The sequence below is a fragment of the Pollicipes pollicipes genome, unplaced genomic scaffold (genome assembly GCF_011947565.3).
Source record: "Pollicipes pollicipes isolate AB1234 unplaced genomic scaffold, Ppol_2.1 Scaffold_2555;HRSCAF=2994_pilon_pilon_pilon, whole genome shotgun sequence".
Classification (NCBI taxonomy): domain Eukaryota; kingdom Metazoa; phylum Arthropoda; class Thecostraca; order Pollicipedomorpha; family Pollicipedidae; genus Pollicipes; species Pollicipes pollicipes.
In genome coordinates, this window is record NW_023596136.1 from 8,292,940 (window position 1) to 8,308,521 (window position 15,582).

At 62.8% G+C, this 15,582-nt stretch overlaps 1 protein-coding gene across 1 annotated transcript in view; it reads left to right on the forward strand.

The window, feature by feature from the left end:
- Window positions 1-11,932, forward strand: part of Ufd4 (ubiquitin fusion-degradation 4-like) — a gene marked incomplete in the record, with an annotated part of 37,217 nt that extends 25,285 nt beyond the window's left edge. Inside the window, 17 exon segments of the mRNA XM_037231726.1 lie at window positions 380-547; window positions 978-1,101; window positions 1,430-1,599; window positions 1,963-2,157; window positions 2,474-2,587; window positions 2,831-2,998; window positions 3,074-3,422; window positions 3,906-4,039; window positions 4,577-4,864; window positions 5,136-5,758; window positions 6,069-6,270; window positions 7,290-7,505; window positions 7,795-7,949; window positions 8,284-8,578; window positions 9,203-9,438; window positions 10,263-10,382; window positions 11,066-11,932. Coding sequence (XP_037087621.1) covers window positions 380-547; window positions 978-1,101; window positions 1,430-1,599; window positions 1,963-2,157; window positions 2,474-2,587; window positions 2,831-2,998; window positions 3,074-3,422; window positions 3,906-4,039; window positions 4,577-4,864; window positions 5,136-5,758; window positions 6,069-6,270; window positions 7,290-7,505; window positions 7,795-7,949; window positions 8,284-8,578; window positions 9,203-9,438; window positions 10,263-10,382; window positions 11,066-11,348 — 3,840 coding nt within the window.
- Window positions 11,933-15,582: the final 3,650 nt, after the last annotated feature.

Sequence of the window (15,582 nt, forward strand, 5' to 3'; positions counted from 1 at the left end):
CAGGTGTGTCCAGCCGGGCGGCGGGCGTCACCGCCGGCGGACACAGGTGTGTCCAGCCGGGCGGCGGGCGTCCCGGCCGACGGTGGAGGAGGTCCTCGGATGCAGCCAAATGCCTGTGAGGGGTGACATTTGCTGACGTATCTATAGACAGGCGCTACTGCAGAGGCATCTAGCTGTTGCTGAAGTACGGCCTGTTTCTGAGGAGATGGCGCTCCGGCTGGTTTGCCAGCTGCTCGGTCTCGCTCGGGCACCACATGCCGCATCTCTACGCTGCGTCCCGATGTGGCCGTCCGGCGTGCCTGCCCGTGCTGTTCGCCGTCTGCCGGGACGCGCTCGTCTCGGCCGGCGCGTCTCCCCTGACCGGGCCGCTCCCCGCCAGGGCTGGCGTCACGTGCGCATCCAGCAGACGGGCCGCAACGCGTCCGGACAGACTCACTACCTCAGCCTCTCCGGGCTGGAAGTGTACGGCACGGTGACGGGCGTCTGCAGCGACCTGGGCAAGGCGGCGCGCGAGGCGGAAGCGTCGCTGCGCCGACAAAGGCGCCAGGTGAGCCGCCGCCGCCTCCGCCCACGCGGGGTCGGGCGCGACGCCGCGCCGCAGGAACCCGCGCACGCTGCTGCGGGGTCGGGGCCAGAGCGGTTCGTTTGTCATGCATGTGTGGGGCGGGAATGTGCAGCTGTGTTGGTTGGCGTAGGCGGCTATGTTGGCGGCGAAGAGTGTCGGTCGCTGTCAAGAGCAAGAGCGAATGGACTGCCAGCGTGCAGTGATGGTCGGCGGTAGAGACAGTTTAGATAGGCTCTGCGTTTGCATTCGTTGGGATGATCAAAAGCTTTCGGACTCGTTCTGAGCGAGGTCACCGTTGTCGGCACGGTTTACTGGGCTGGAATGTGTCCTGCGAGAGCGGCTAGTCTGGCCACGGGTCGCCGCCGACTGCGGGCGTCCGCTCACCACCCGCTGCCCGGTCCCTTCACCGCAGATCAAGAACCAGCTCAAGTACATGGTGCCGGGCGCGCGCGTGGTGCGTGGCGTCGACTGGAAGTGGCGGGACCAGGACGGTATCCCGCCGGGCGTCGGCACCAGCATGTCTGAGCTGCACAACGGTGAGCGGCGCAAAGCCGTGCCCAGGCTCGGGCCGGCGGGGGCACCCCCGGCTCCGTAGAGGACCGACGACAGGCGCCGGGCGCGCATCGAGCCGTCACCCGACGCTCCCCGAAGGAGCGGTGGTGTACTGTTGGCCCTCCTTGCGAGGCTCGCCGTCACGTGGATTGTGACGTTTTGGTGAACAACCCGATCTTTCATTGGGCTGGTCGGCTTCTGTCCAGCTCTTCTACCCAAGTGTAGCCGTGGTGCACAGCTGAGTCTTCAGCGCGTTTCTGGCGCGAACGGGCCCCGCCAACCTCAGCTGATCGGTCCGCCGGCGTGCCGCAGGCTGGATCGACGTGACCTGGGACAACGGCGGCAGCAACTCGTACCGCATGGGCGCTGAGGGCAAGTTCGACCTATGCCTGGCGCCCGGCTACGACCCGGAGTCGAACACGGGCGTACGGGCGGCCGCCAAGTCCGGCAGCGCCACGGCCACCTCTGCCGCCGTCGTCAAGGTGGGTCTGGCGATGCGGGATTCTGCCGCGTGCTCCGCCGGCCGGAGGGTGCCGGCGTCCGGCACTGTGTGGGCCCACTCGACAGGAAACTGTCGGCGTGCTCCTTGTCGATGCTGGCGTACGATGATGTTTGGCGTCAGCCGCCCGCCCGCTACATTCGGCCTCGACCCGGCGTCTGGGTGGTGGTCCTGTCTGTGCGACCGGAACCCAGCCAGCATGACTGGATGTGTGGGCGGGCGTCCCATGCGTGGTTGTGTGCCGGCTCGTGTGCCCCCGTGCCGGGGCTGGACTCGTCCTCCGTGTGACCGTGGCCGGTCTCGGGTGTCGGCGCCCGCCTGTCAGCGTCGCTGGCGCTGCTCCCAGGTGACCTCTCCGTCAGCCGGGTCGGCGCCGCCGTCGTCGGGCGCGCCGCCGTCGACGTCGACCGCCAAGCCGCGCCAGTCGGTGCTCACCAGCCGCAAGTCGTCCTCGACGCCGTCACTGCCCGAGGCCACCGACGACCGGCACTCGGTGGCCTCCACCGAGCAGGCCGCCTCGGCCGACAACCTGGCCGCCAAGGTAGGCCAGCCGCGCGGCGACCGCCGAACCAAGCTGCGCCGGTGCCGCCGCCGGAGACGGCTTCGCACGGCCGGTGCGCCGCGGTGAAGATGTCACTCATTGGCGTGGGACATCTACCAATAGCTCAGAAAAGCTCACACGGGTGGTGTATTGGGGGTCCAGATGGCTGTGGTCAACTTGCTCGGAATGTATTACGCGGCCATGCGTTTTTGGATCGTCGAGGTCATGCGTGTGGTCGACTGTATGAGCCACCAGTGATTCTCGTCACTGAGGACGTGTTTGCCGGCCCCTGAAATTGCTCTGCTCCGTCCCGCAGCAGGCGGCCGAGGCGGTGGCGGAGAACGTGCTGACGCTGGCCAACGCCGAGGCCATGTCGTCGCTGGACCAGACGACGGACTCCGTCCTCTCTCGGGTGGTGTTCGGAAACAAGGTGAGCGGGAGTGCGAGGAGTAAAGCTGGTACTCGTGCAGGCCGTGCTGTGCGAGACAGTCCCGCGGTGTTCAAACATTAATGCGTCAGTTATTCTGACGGGTGCTGGGTGTTCGTCCAGGTGCTGATGAGTGAGGAGCGTTTTCGGGTCTCGTGTGTGTGATGCCGTCCTGGCGCCACTCCACTGTCGACAGCAGTTGCCAGTGGCGCGTGACAGGGCGTGACGTGACGCCTCGTGCCGCAGATGGACGCCATCCTGGAGAGCTCCGACTGGCTGTCGGGCGGCGAGGACAGCGCGTCCGACACACCGCCGGCCACCTCGGCGGCGCCGTTCTTCCCGTGCCAAGCGGCACTGGCCACCCAGCCGCCGCCGCCACCGCCACCGCCGCCGCCACCGCCACCGCCGCCACCCCCGCCGCCGCCGGCCGCCTCTACCGCTGCTGCTGCCGCCGCCGCCGCCGCTGCCGCCGCCGCTGCCGCCGCTGCCGCCGCTGCCGCCACCACCATCACCACCACCACCACCGCTGCCGCTGCCGCTGTCGCCGCTGCCGCCGTCACGGCCTCCGAGCCCAACAACCAGCGCTCGTCGATGTCTGTTAGCACGCCGAACCTGAACGACGAGTCTGCCGGCCTGCTGGAGATGTTCTCGGCGATGGTGCGGCGGCGCGCCTCGGGCACGAGCGGCGCCGGCTCGTCGCGCGCCACCGCCGGCGCGTACCCGGCGCCGACGGCCGTCACCACGCCCGCCGGCGCCGGCTGCGGCCCGTTCTTGCGGGCGCCAAACACCACCAGCATGAGCAGCCTGGCTCGCCTGGCGCTCAATGCCCCGCTGCCAGGTGAGTGTCCCTATGCCCGGTGAGTGCCCCGTTGCCCGGTGAGTGCCCCGCTGTCCGGTGAGCTGGGTGCCCCGCTGTCGGTGAACGCCCCGCTACCCGCTATATGTCCAGCTGCTCGGTGAGTGCCCCGCTGTCTGGTAAGCATCCCGCTGCACAGTAAGCGCCCCGCTGCCCGGCCGCCACCGCCACTTGTGGGATACGCTGGGTGACCTGGTAACTGAGATATTGTTTGAGGGGGTTGGGCTTAGTTGGACACCTGGTTACGAACGTAACGTCGGTAATACGGTGGCAAAACTACACCAGTCTCACCCGACTATGTCACCCCAACTGAAGTGGTATTGGAGCGCGCCGCTCCGGCCAGACTGGTGGTTGTTTGCGCATGGCAGCCCAGCGAGCGGCCCGCGTGCAGTCGTGAGGGGAGGGAGGGTGCGCGCCGTGTGCTGGCGGTGGTGCCGCTGACGCCTGGTCTGGCCTCGCCCGCAGGGAGTTTCATGTCGACAGCACAGTCCTTCCCCAGCCTGTCGTCGGGCAACACGCTGGTGACCAACACGGCCACCAGCGCGCTCACGCAGGGCCTCACCATGTCGCTCACGTCCAACTCGTCCGACAGCGAGCAGGTGAGAACGAACGCTGCGCTCTGGCGGCGGCAGCTACAGCGCGCCCGCGCAGCACAACTCCCGAACGGTCGCCTTGGCGTAGTTGTCACAGTTGGACGCGAAGCTCAAGAGCTTCGCGTTTTCTGTTTTCTGTTTTCTGTCTTTCTAAGGTCTTTAAGGTCTTTCTGTTTTCTTATTCCATTTTTTTTTTTTTGTATTCCAATTGCTCTTCAGTTTTTCGAAGCATTGTGGACAAGTGTATGCGAGTGTGCATTTTACTGTTTTGGTTGTGGAATGCTTGTCATGTTCACGTGCCCGGTGAACTTCGCACTTCTGCAATCGCTCCCAAGCTGTTTTATGGTCGTTCGCCTGATATGTGGTGATGCACACACTGGAATGAGAAGTTTGCAAGATACGAACAATCCTAGTGGGGACTATGGGCATGTATTCTCCATTACCACAGCCTGCATTGTCCGTGAATTGCTGCCCGTTTATGGACGCTTAGTCCGGGTAGCGCATCCCACTGAGCGAATGGTGACCGCGTCCTGTGCTCGGCAGGTATCGCTGGAGGACTTCCTCGAGTCGTGCCGACACACCACGCTGCTGGCGGAGCTCACCGACGACGACGAGCTGGCCGACGAGAACGACGACGATGACGAGTACGAGGGTGGCGGCGGGCCGGCCGGTGGTGGCGGCGGCGGCGAGGAGGAGCCGTTCGACCCGCGGCCTGGCCGCCGCCACGCCTGGGACGACGACACCGTGCTGAAGCGCCAGTGTCCGGCGCTCATTCCCGCCTTCGACCCGCGGCCGGGCCGCACCAACGTGGCCCAGACGCAGGACATTCAGGTGAGCGGGGCGGACGGCCGGCGGGCGGGTGCGGAGCCGCGGCGCGGCCGCCGGCCGGCCGGCATGTTCTCTGCGGGCTCAGTGGGCCGTGAATGTCGGTGGGGTGAGAAGCGAAGCGAAAACGAAGGTTCGCGAAGCGCACGTGCATGCCGGTGATGGCGACGCCGGGCCGGCACCGTGCTTCCGATGTGGTGACGTCACGTGCGTTTCCCGGCCGGCGTGTTCATCCTGCCGCGGCGGTGCCTGACGCTTGTGCCTCGGGTGTCGCCAGGTGCCGCCGCCAGGCAGCCAGACGCGGCGGCTGGGCGAGCCGGGCGACGAGCCGTCGTCGGAGCCGCGGCTGCGGCTGATGCTGCGCGGCCCCGGCGTGCCGGGCGTGCCGGACGTCGAGGTTCCGCTTGACTCGCCCGACGCCACGCTGTTCAGCGCCGTCCAGCGGCTGGTGCAGCGCTCCCAGCTGGGCAGCAAGCAGGAGAAGCTGCGCCGGCTCTGGGAGCTCGTCTACACGATCGTGTACCGCGAGCGGCGCGACGACGAGCGGCGCGCCGACCCGGCCGCCGAGCGCAAGAGCTCGCTGCAGCAGCGGCTGAGCGAGGGCTCGCCGTGCACCGTGGACGATGTGGTGCACCTGCTGCGGCGGCTGTACCACCTGGTGGGCGAGAGCCGGCCGCGCCAGCAGGACACCGACGACGAGCCGCCGCTCGACATCCCCTGGGAGACGTTCGTCAGCCGCAAGCTGACGAACAAGCTCTGCCAGCAGATCCAGGACCCGCTGGTGCTCGCCTGCCAGGCGCTGCCGGACTGGTCGCACAGCCTGCAGGGACAATGTCCCATGCTGTTTCCGTTCGAGACGCGCCAGATGTTCTTCAACTGCACTGCCTTCGGCACGTCCAGGTGCGGTCACAGGCGCGAGCGCCGACGGCCGGCTCATCAGGACCGTTGGCACGGGCGCGTCCCCGACGGCGAGCACCAGCGCTCGGCGCCGGCGCATTTAGCGCCCTTCCGCGAGATGGGTGTGTGTGGCGTGCCGCCGCCGCAGCTGGCTCTAGAGTCTCACTTCAGATGCCGGTCGACACCGGCGTCTTTAGCGGATGCAGGTGGTCCTCCCCCCGTCTCCGTGCGCCGTGTCTGTGTGTTTGGCGTTTGTCCAGTGTGCCAGTCTATGCGCTGTTGACGCCTTGCCTCGCTGGCCTGTGGCGCGCAGGTCGATCGTGTGGCTGCAGACGCAGCGCGAGCTGGCCATGGAGCGCACGCGCGGCCCGGCCGCTCTGCGCCGCGACGACGGTCACGAGTTCCGCGTGGGCCGGCTGCGCCATGAGCGGGTGCGCGTCCCGCGCGGCCCCGACCTGCTCGACTGGGCCGTCCAGGTCATGGACTTCCACGCCGAGCGAGAGGGCATCCTGGAGGTGAGTGGCCACCGCCTGGTGTCGGACCGCTCTGAGAGGAGAGAGCCGGCGCCGGCTGGTGTTGGACCTCACTGAGAGCCGGCCACCGCCTGGTGTCGGATCTCACTGAGAGCCGGCCACCGGCTGGTGTCGGATCTCACTGAGAGCCGGCCACCGGCTGGTGTCGGATCTCACAGAGCCGGCCACCGCCTGGTGTCGGATCTCACAGAGAGCCGGCCACCGGCTGGTGTCGAACCTCACTGAGAGCCGGCCACCGCCTGGTGTCGGATCTCACTGAGAGCCGGCCACCAGCTGGTGTCGGACGTCACTGAGAGCCGTCTCGAGTCAACCTAAAGCTGATGGCCACTATCTGCTTCATCCGATCGTGGTCGGTTTCATCTGCAACCACGTATTCCCAAGTCCGTATCGAGTTTCGGGGGCTTGCTGTGAATGGAATCAGCGTCTGCCTCCGTGGCGAGTCCCGCTTCTGTGTGGCCGTGTTTACCGGGCTGTTAACCGGACTGTACGCCTGCCTCGGTGGCGAGTCCTGCTCCTGTGTGGCCGTGTTTACCGGGCTGTTAACCGGGCTGTACGCCTGCCTCGGTGGCGAGTCCCGCTCCTGTGTGGCCGTGTTTACCGGGCTGTTCACCGGGCTGTACGCCTGCCTCGGTGGCGAGTCCTGCTCCTGTGTGGCCGTGTTTACCGGGCTGTGCGCCTGCCTCGGTGGCGAGTCCCGCTCCTGTGTGGCCGTGTTTACCGGGCTGTTCACCGGGCTGTACGCCTGCCTCGGTGGCGAGTCCCACTCCTGTGTGGCCGTGTTTATCGGGCTGTTAACCGGGCTGTACGCCTGCCTCGGTGGCGAGTCCCGCTCCTGTGTGGCCGTGTTTACCGGGCTGTTCACCGGGCTGTACGCCTGCTTCGGTGGCGAGTCCCGCTCCTGTGTGGCCGTGTTTACCGGGCTGTTCACCGGACTGTACGCCTGCCTCCGTACGGTTTGATGGCCGTCCGGCGTGGTGTTACGCCGCCGCCGCTGCCGCCAGATGGAGTTCGAGGGCGAGGAGGGCACCGGCCTGGGGCCGACGCTGGAGTTTTACGCGCTGGTGGCTGCCGAGCTGCAGCGGCGCGACCTGTGCATGTGGCTGTGCGACGACCAGCCGCTGCTCTCGGCCGAGGTCGAGGCGGCGGCGCCAGGCGACCGGCCGGCCGACTACTACGTGCTGCGGCCCGGGGGTCTGTTCCCAGCGCCGTTGCCGCAGGTCAGTCAGCCCCCGACCCCGACCCCGACCTCGACCCCGACCCCGACCCTGATCGTGATCCTGAGACGCCGACCCTGAGACCCCGGCCCCGACCCCAACCCTGCCTGGGCCGGGCGCAGGGCCTGGCACGTTCAGCACTGCTGGCGCGTTGTCGCGATGTCTGTGTGGTATGGAATCGCCACATCGCCCCTCTGTTTTGGGGACGTCGCCCGAGCGCGGCGGTGCGGGCAGCCGACTGTGTGGCATGCGCGAGGGGCATGTGTCTGAGCCGTCGCCGGGCGTGTTGCAGGACTCTGAACAGTGTGACCGCGCCGTCACCATGTTCCACTTCCTGGGCATCCTGCTGGCCAAGGTGCTGCAGGACGCGCGGCTGGTGGACCTGCCACTTTCCCGGCCCTTCCTCAAGCTCATCTCGTCGGCCAACGTAGCCGAGGAGCACAGCAGGTAGGCTCCGTTCGGGGATAAGCCGGCTGAGGCCTGTCGGGCGGCCGGGGCGGGTGTCGTCGCGGGCAGTCCATCCCCGATGGCGTGCGCTCACTCGGGGTGGTGTTCAGAGGCACGCTGAGGGTTTAACATGGCGGCTTCGCGCTTCTCCACATCGCCTTGCGTCAGTCTTGGTGTCTGAATATCAGCCAGGGATGAGCTGATGTTGAGGGAGCACACTCCCTGCTTTGTCGTGCCCGCGAGATGGCGCCTCTCGGCAGCCGTCTGGCGGCCAGCCGCCGGCCGTCTTCCGTGTGGCGGGTGGCACCAGGCCTGACTCGTTCCCGCCCTGAAGGATGGACGGCGTCGGCCGCTCCAGCTCGCCGGCCAGCGAGGACGACCTGATGACCTCGTCGTTCGTCTCGATGGAGAGCGAGAAGGAGCTGGAGCTGGACCCGCCCAAGATGGCGGCGGCGACGGCGCCCGCCTGGTACCAGGACGTGCTCACGCTCGACGACCTGGCCGTCATCGACCCGGCGCGGGCGCGCGTGCTGCAGCAGCTGCGCCAGCTGGCCTCGCGGCGGCAGCACATCCTGCAGGATCCGCAGCTGTCGGAGGAGGCGCGCCGCCGACAGCTGGCCAACCTGACGGTGAGTCGTCCGCCAGCCAGCGCCGCGCTCACTCGCGGCGTACTGATGGCGAGGCAGCTGCAGCCGGCCGTGGGCCGACCGACCCCGCGCTCACTCGCGGCGTACTGATGGCGAGGCAGCTGCAGCCGGCCGTGGGCCGACCGACCCCGCGCTCACTCGCGGCGTACTGATGGCGAGGCAGCTGCAACCGGCCGTGGGTCGACCGACGCGCTGGCGACTGGTTGGCAGGAATGATGCAAGGCGGGCTACTCAAATAGCATACTAATATTACACACCCAATTATCGTTACGGGTAATCCTCTGTGTTGGGTTGGCTCGAATCGATAGGTCTGTTTGTGTTGTTTTTGTTTTTGTTGTTTTTGTTTCTTGTTTTTGTCGACGCTCCTTCGTGGAATACCGTTTGACATCGGGGCACTAGGTAGCTGGCGCAGGACGTTTTTGGAGCTGTCTGTGGCTGTGCGCTGCCCTTGCCTTCGTCACTGGCCCCACCGGCTCGCTCTGGGCCGCGCCTCGTGCCCACGTCACGCGCGCGCCAGTCGTGGCGGCTGGGCTGCGGCTGGGCTAGGCGGGCGGGGTGTGCCGCGCGCGCTGCTGCCGCCTCGACTGACGGGGCCGCGGCCGGCAGGTGGACGGCTCCTCTCGGCTGGAGGACCTGGCGCTCACCATGACGTTCCCGTCGCCGTCGCGCTCGCTGGGCTACGTCAGCTGCGAGCTGCGGCCCGGCGGCGAGCACCAGGACGTCACCGAGCAGACGGTCGACGAGTACGTCGAGCTGATGGCCGACTTCTACCTGCGCCGCGGCCTGGCGCGCCAGCTGGACGCCTTCAAGGCCGGCTTCGACCGCGTGTTCGCCATGGCCAGGTGAGACGGTGCCTCGCAGCGCCCCGGGCCGGTCGTCTCGCTGAGGTTATGTCTGTTTGTGTGTCTGTTTTGGCCTTGTTTGGATTTGCCGAGTAGTCTAGATTGTTTGGTTTTGCTGACGGAGTGGCGTTCTGCGGTCTGAGGATGGTGGTCGCCTCAGGAGCTTCAAGGTTAGAGGCTTAGGGTAGGCATGCTTTCAGGGCTTAAGTATGACAGACAAAATAGGTCACCAGTTGAAAAAGGATGCACCTAAGGTCGAGAGAACAGCCAACCAAAACGAGAATATCATCTGCTAAATAGTCACAGTATGCCTACGTTTGCAAATGCATAGGCACGCATTGTGAGTGAACTTGGATTCCATTCAACCTAAGCTTTTGAAAGAACGGATCGATGTTCAGGAACACATGGTGGATGAACCCAGTCATTGGCTACCCGAGGACCTTCAGCAGATGGTAAACAAATGTGTACTGGGAGGGGATATTGATGATAGGACCATGCAGGCTGATCTGACCGGTTTTGTAAACTGTTGACACTGTGGACGGGCTTGGAGGAGACATGTTCTCAGTAGCGACGTTTCTCTTTCGCCTGACACCGTCGACTCCGTGAGGCGTCAGGGTTTTACTGAAGCTGCCCTGGCCGACCGGTGGTGGGCAGGAACGGCTGCCGGCTGTTGGCGCCCGCTCAGCGAGAGGCTGTCTGGCCTGTGGGGGTGGCGCGGTGCGGCGTATGCTCTGCGCGGCCCGCATGTGTGTGTGTGTCCCGCGTGTACGCGGCGAGCCGTGCGTCCCCTGTCCGCTGACCCTGCGGCCACCCCGCCGCCGCAGACTGCGGCCGTTCAGCCCGGACGAGACCAAGCTGATGCTGTGTGGCGACCAGGCACCGGCGTGGACCCGCGACGACCTTCTCAGCTACACAGAGCCCAAGCTCGGCTACTCTCGGGACAGGTGTGTGGTGCGCCTCCGCTCGCTGGGGGTGCGTCGTCGCCGCCAGCCCGCGCCTGTCGGCACCCGTGCACTGTGGCAAGAGTCGGTGTCGGGTGGTGCGCTAATTTGTACCGTCGCGTTTGTCGATATCTTACTGCCCATGATGTGATTTTCAAATACTGCAGTAATATCGGTGTTAAGTATGATGTGAAAAAGTTTTCAGCATTCACAAGTTACGCAGCGATTCATTATTCACATGTTGCTACACTTTTACACAAGTTAACTACATCACACACTTAACTCTGCGGTTCACTCAGCAACTTAACACGGGTTTTAACGTTCGACACTGCTAGTGGATTAGCTAATGATTCGTGTCGGCTTGTCCAGCAGCCCGTGCATTTTTCCTCCACGTGTTTGTGCTTGTTGCCGCTGCTCACTTTTCTGTTTTGTGTTTTGTGGCGTGCTGTTGGTCGCTGAGATAGGGGCGGGAGCACCCTTTGGCTTTGTCTCACGAGACGAAACTTCGAACCCACTCACTGACATCTCACTGCGTGTAAGCGTGCGGACGTTCACACGCAGACCAGGATACGCGTCCCGTGCTGCTGGACTGGAGTGGCGGTCGGCGGGCTGACTGGCGGCTGGCGGTGGGACGGTCGCCAGCGTGTGCGCGGGCTGTCCTGACCGTGATCCTTGTGCTGCCGCAGTCCGGGCTTTTTGCGGTTCGTCAGCATCCTAGAGAAGATGTCTGGCCCGGAGCGGAAGCGGTTCCTGCAGTTCGCCACGGGCTGCTCGTCGCTGCCGCCTGGCGGCCTGGCCAACCTCTACCCCCGACTGACGGTCGTCAAGAAGGTGGACGCCGGCGACGGCAGCTTCCCCAGCGTCAACACGTGCGTGCACTACCTGAAGCTGCCCGACTACAGCAGCGAGCAGATCATGCGCGACCGCCTACTGGCCGCTACCCAGGAGAAGGGGTTCCACCTCAACTAGTCGGCCGCGGCGTGGTCGGGACGCGCCGGCGCTGGCCCCGGCGCGTGCGCGCGCCGCGCCGGCCTCGCAGAGACGCACCGGCGCCGCCAGTGCGCAGTTATCGATATGTCAAGTACTGTGATGCTTAGTGTCTGCTGTTAATCGTTTATTGGCAATATGGGACGTGTGTGGCGCCGGTTCAGCCTGACGGGGCTTCATGTGATGTGGGCGGCAGCCTGCCGCAGTGTGCGTAGTCGTCCGCTCGCCGCCGCCGCCGCCGCAGCCGCCGCGATAGAGTGCGACCGACGGTATCTGGGTAGCGACGTAAGTCTCCACCGCTGCTCTCCCTCTCTTCAGAGTACAATGGCGTTCTCTGCACGCCGTCCGCCACGGGGCGGTACTCGGGCAGCCAGCGCTGGCCCAGGGTCATTTTAGACGTTTATTGGCGGGCGCCAGTCGCTTTACGCGTTTCCTTTCCCTCGTTTGCGGTCCGTTCTCTCGTTTTGTGCTTCGTCACGACGCTGGCGGCCATGTTTAACGCAACATTTCTTGTCATACGTTATAGATGAGTTTACACAAAATACACGGAACACGCCGAAGTGAGAGACTGCGAGTTTTCATTCCTTAAGGTGTAGCCGCCCCACGTCCGGCGGGTGCCAACTCCTTGGGGCTTACTCGTTGGAAAATTGGTGATTCTCCGCCTTCGTTCCTTTCCCCAAAGCAAGTGATGTGTCTTGCGTACACTTTGCGAGAAAAAAACAGTGGACAAATTCGCGTGCATGCATGAACCATCCGCGTATGAAGAGATGTTCTGCACTGAGGTCTGTAACACGGGTAATCTAAACGTTTAGACACCATGTCCACCTAGTGGATCAGGCCAGCTGATACCGAAATATAGGCGAGTCCGGCGCTTTCACAGAGGTTTCGTTTACGGCAGTCGCGGCGCGAGGCCTTTTCGAGTGTTTTCCCCAAACGCGACATTGCTGTTTGATGCCGCACGCGCGCACACAGGCGACAACGTCAGGTTCCGCGACGGCTGCAGATCAGTGTGGGAAGCTCGGGACAGGAGTGGTGGCCTCCGACCCAACGGCGTCAGGTTCTCAACGCTCAAAATACCAGTGATGCTTTCGCACAGAACATGGAACTAGTTGGGCCAGCTGGTCAGCGAGCGCGGCAGGAGGCCCCGCCGCAACAAGGAGGCAGGGGCCTTGGTTTACGGTTTCCTCACAGAGGTGCGACCTTTGTGCGCGAGCTGGAATGCAGGTTCCTGCGCTGCCCATTTCAAAATGATCGTTGATGATGCGAGGAGTCCCTGGGCGTCCTGATCCTCTCCTGTCGCAATTGATGCGGCCCCTCGCTCCCCGCAATAGATATCCCATCCACGTGCGATGATCATTATTGTATGATATTGGTGTTGGCATGATGGCATTCCCGCATGAAATTCCTGCTTCCAGGTACTGGGCTGTGGCCGGTGGCGCAGCTTTGACATTTTAAGGGAGGGACCCAGGGAGGGACCCAAGGGACATGCGAGGGGGGACCCAGAACTCGGTGGGGACTCAGAAGGGTACGCATCACGCCGATTTTTACATTCTGTCGGAAGCCATCTATGGTGAAGCACAAAAAATCCGGGTCTAGGGGGGCGGGGGCGGGCCCTCGGGCTTCCCTTTGACTACGCCTCTGACTGCAGCCGTGTGTTCAAACAATCGCAGGGCGAAAATGCGGAAAATCGCTACTGGCCTGTACTTTGCGCTCTATTTTCGGTACTTGGTAGGCTAGTTATTTATACTCAATCGACCTTTAAGCGTCCAATGCTTACATTGCGAAGGTTATTAATGTATGTAACATCTGCGGCTGTTATTCGAGGTCAGGCTTATGCCAAGCCCGGTACCGCAGCTGGCGCCAATACGAGGGCAGACGCTCCGCACACGTCGCCTGGTCAGGCGCGGTGCGCCGTGCCCGCCGCGGCGGGCGGCCCCTGTCGAGGTGTTCGGCCATCGGCGCCGCCTGGGCCGGTGCCGCGCCTCCCACCCTCTCTCCGGCCGCGCCCGCCGCCCGCCGCCCGCCGCCCGCCGCCCGCCGCTCGCCACCCGCCACCTGCCACCCGCCGCAGGTCTGACTGGCGAGCGTCGGCCAACCGCAGCAGTTACAACATCCGACCTGCAACACCTGCCCCCCGGCTCCGCACGAGCCAGCCGTGCTCTTCAGGTCTAGTAACTGCGCACTTCGGCCCGAATGGTGCACATTTTTTCACTGACCTAGTGGTTGCGTGTATTGCAACATCGGGCGCAATGCCGCGTGCAGACCACAGTCAGGTCTCAGCCATAGACTAACCTACCGCGAACAGCCGGCAGCCACTGACAAACCACGCATGGATCAGGTCAGACGTCAGACTGCTGACAGACGGACGCAGATTGCGGATAGCCGGACGGTGTGGATGGGACACGGGCTGGTGCCCTGCACCACCTGGCAGTCCGCTCACCACAGACTCCGTGCGCAGTAGCAGCTCAAGCCCTGCGCCAACCTGCAGTTCGTTCATTTCGGGCTCCGTTGACAGTCAGAGCTCACACTCATAATTCGAACTCATGACGAGCTGCTCTCTATTGAACGGCGAGCTGTCCGGTATTGACCGGTAAACTATCTCGTATTGACCGACGAGCTGTCCCGCATTGACTGGGGAGCTGTCCCGTATTGACCGACGACCTGTCCCGTATTGACCGACGAGCTGTCCCGTATTGGCCGGTAAACTGTCCCGTATTGGCCGGTGAGCTGCCCCGCATTGACCAGCGAACTGTCCCGTATTGACCGGTGAGCGCTCCCGTATTCATCGGTGAGCTGTACCATATTGATCGACGAGCTGCCCCGTATTGACCGGTTAGCTCCCCCGTATTCATTGGTGAGCTGCTGTTCTCTATTGACACTTGAGCCGCATCCAGTCCACTATAGTTCCTTTCGAAAGTGCTGCGTACTGTGCGAAGGTTGGCAATATATGTGTGATTATATATATATATATATATATATATATATATATATATATGCATATACATATATATACATATGTATATTTATTTATTTATTTATTTATTTATTTATATGCACATGCGTCATACGATGGGTCTCATTCATGCATAAGAGCTCACCGCACAGCATTCCTTCTTCTCCTGACATGTTGATCTTAATCTCACACTGCACATTCACTGCACGAGTAATGAATTCGTCATGACATTCGCCGGTTTCGCTCGACGCCATCAATCATCTACGCTTATTATTAAATCAAAAGCGTGGCGGACACGGTCGGTTCAGGGCCGTGGTTGCGTGAGAAGATTCTTCAAATGTTTCGTCACTTTCCGTGCCGGCGATCCAGTTACCAGATCCCTTGCTTAGAAACACGGCCGCCATTAATCTTCCCGGCGCAATTTTACTTGAATATGATGGTGGGATTCCCATGACCCGGTGACCTCTTTATTTCACCGCCTGCGCCACGCTGAAAGTTTCACATTCTCGGGCTCATAATGTTACCCGGCCGCACTGCACGGCACTAAGTCAAACACGTGTGGAAATGAGTGATATTTGTTCTTGTTGTCAAATGTTCGCGACTATTCAAGACGTCTCTGTCAAAGAACAACAGAACAGAACATTCGCTTTTAGAACATCTGAGTTATCTCGGATTGACATGGCTGATGTTTTCTTCTTTTAATTGGTAGCAGGTGCTCAACACAAGCATTTACCAAATGCTGCGTTCAGTGGCAAAGTCAGGGGACTTTGGAGCTGAGTCATCCCTGGACGTGACGGGGGGCGGAGGGTGGGATGAGGCCGGATACTTCAGTACTCTGCCAGTTTAAGAGAACCGTAAGGCTTTTAAGGCAGTCATTAAACGGACACCCGAGGCAGCAAAGAAAGATTCCAAGCCTGAAAAGGTCCCAAGCCATAAGCAGACTCCAAGCGACGAAGAGGCTGAAAGGGCCCGAATGATATGATTCGACACCTCCTAGGCGAAATCCTGGCTGCATGGCTTATTTTTCCAAGCAGATGAAATTTCACCTGTCCGGCCCTGTATCGAGACCGTTTTGCATCAAACCTCATCACCTACAAGTCCTCCAATGGCAATGTTAGCAGGACCGTGCTTCCTACAGCTGGATAACATCAGCCATGCGCAGGAAGGCATGTCGACTTTTGTAGTCGTTTCCAACTGCTAATGAAATGTGTCTAACCGCAGTTTGATGACATCTCAGACTAGACACGCCCACAGTTGCCCATA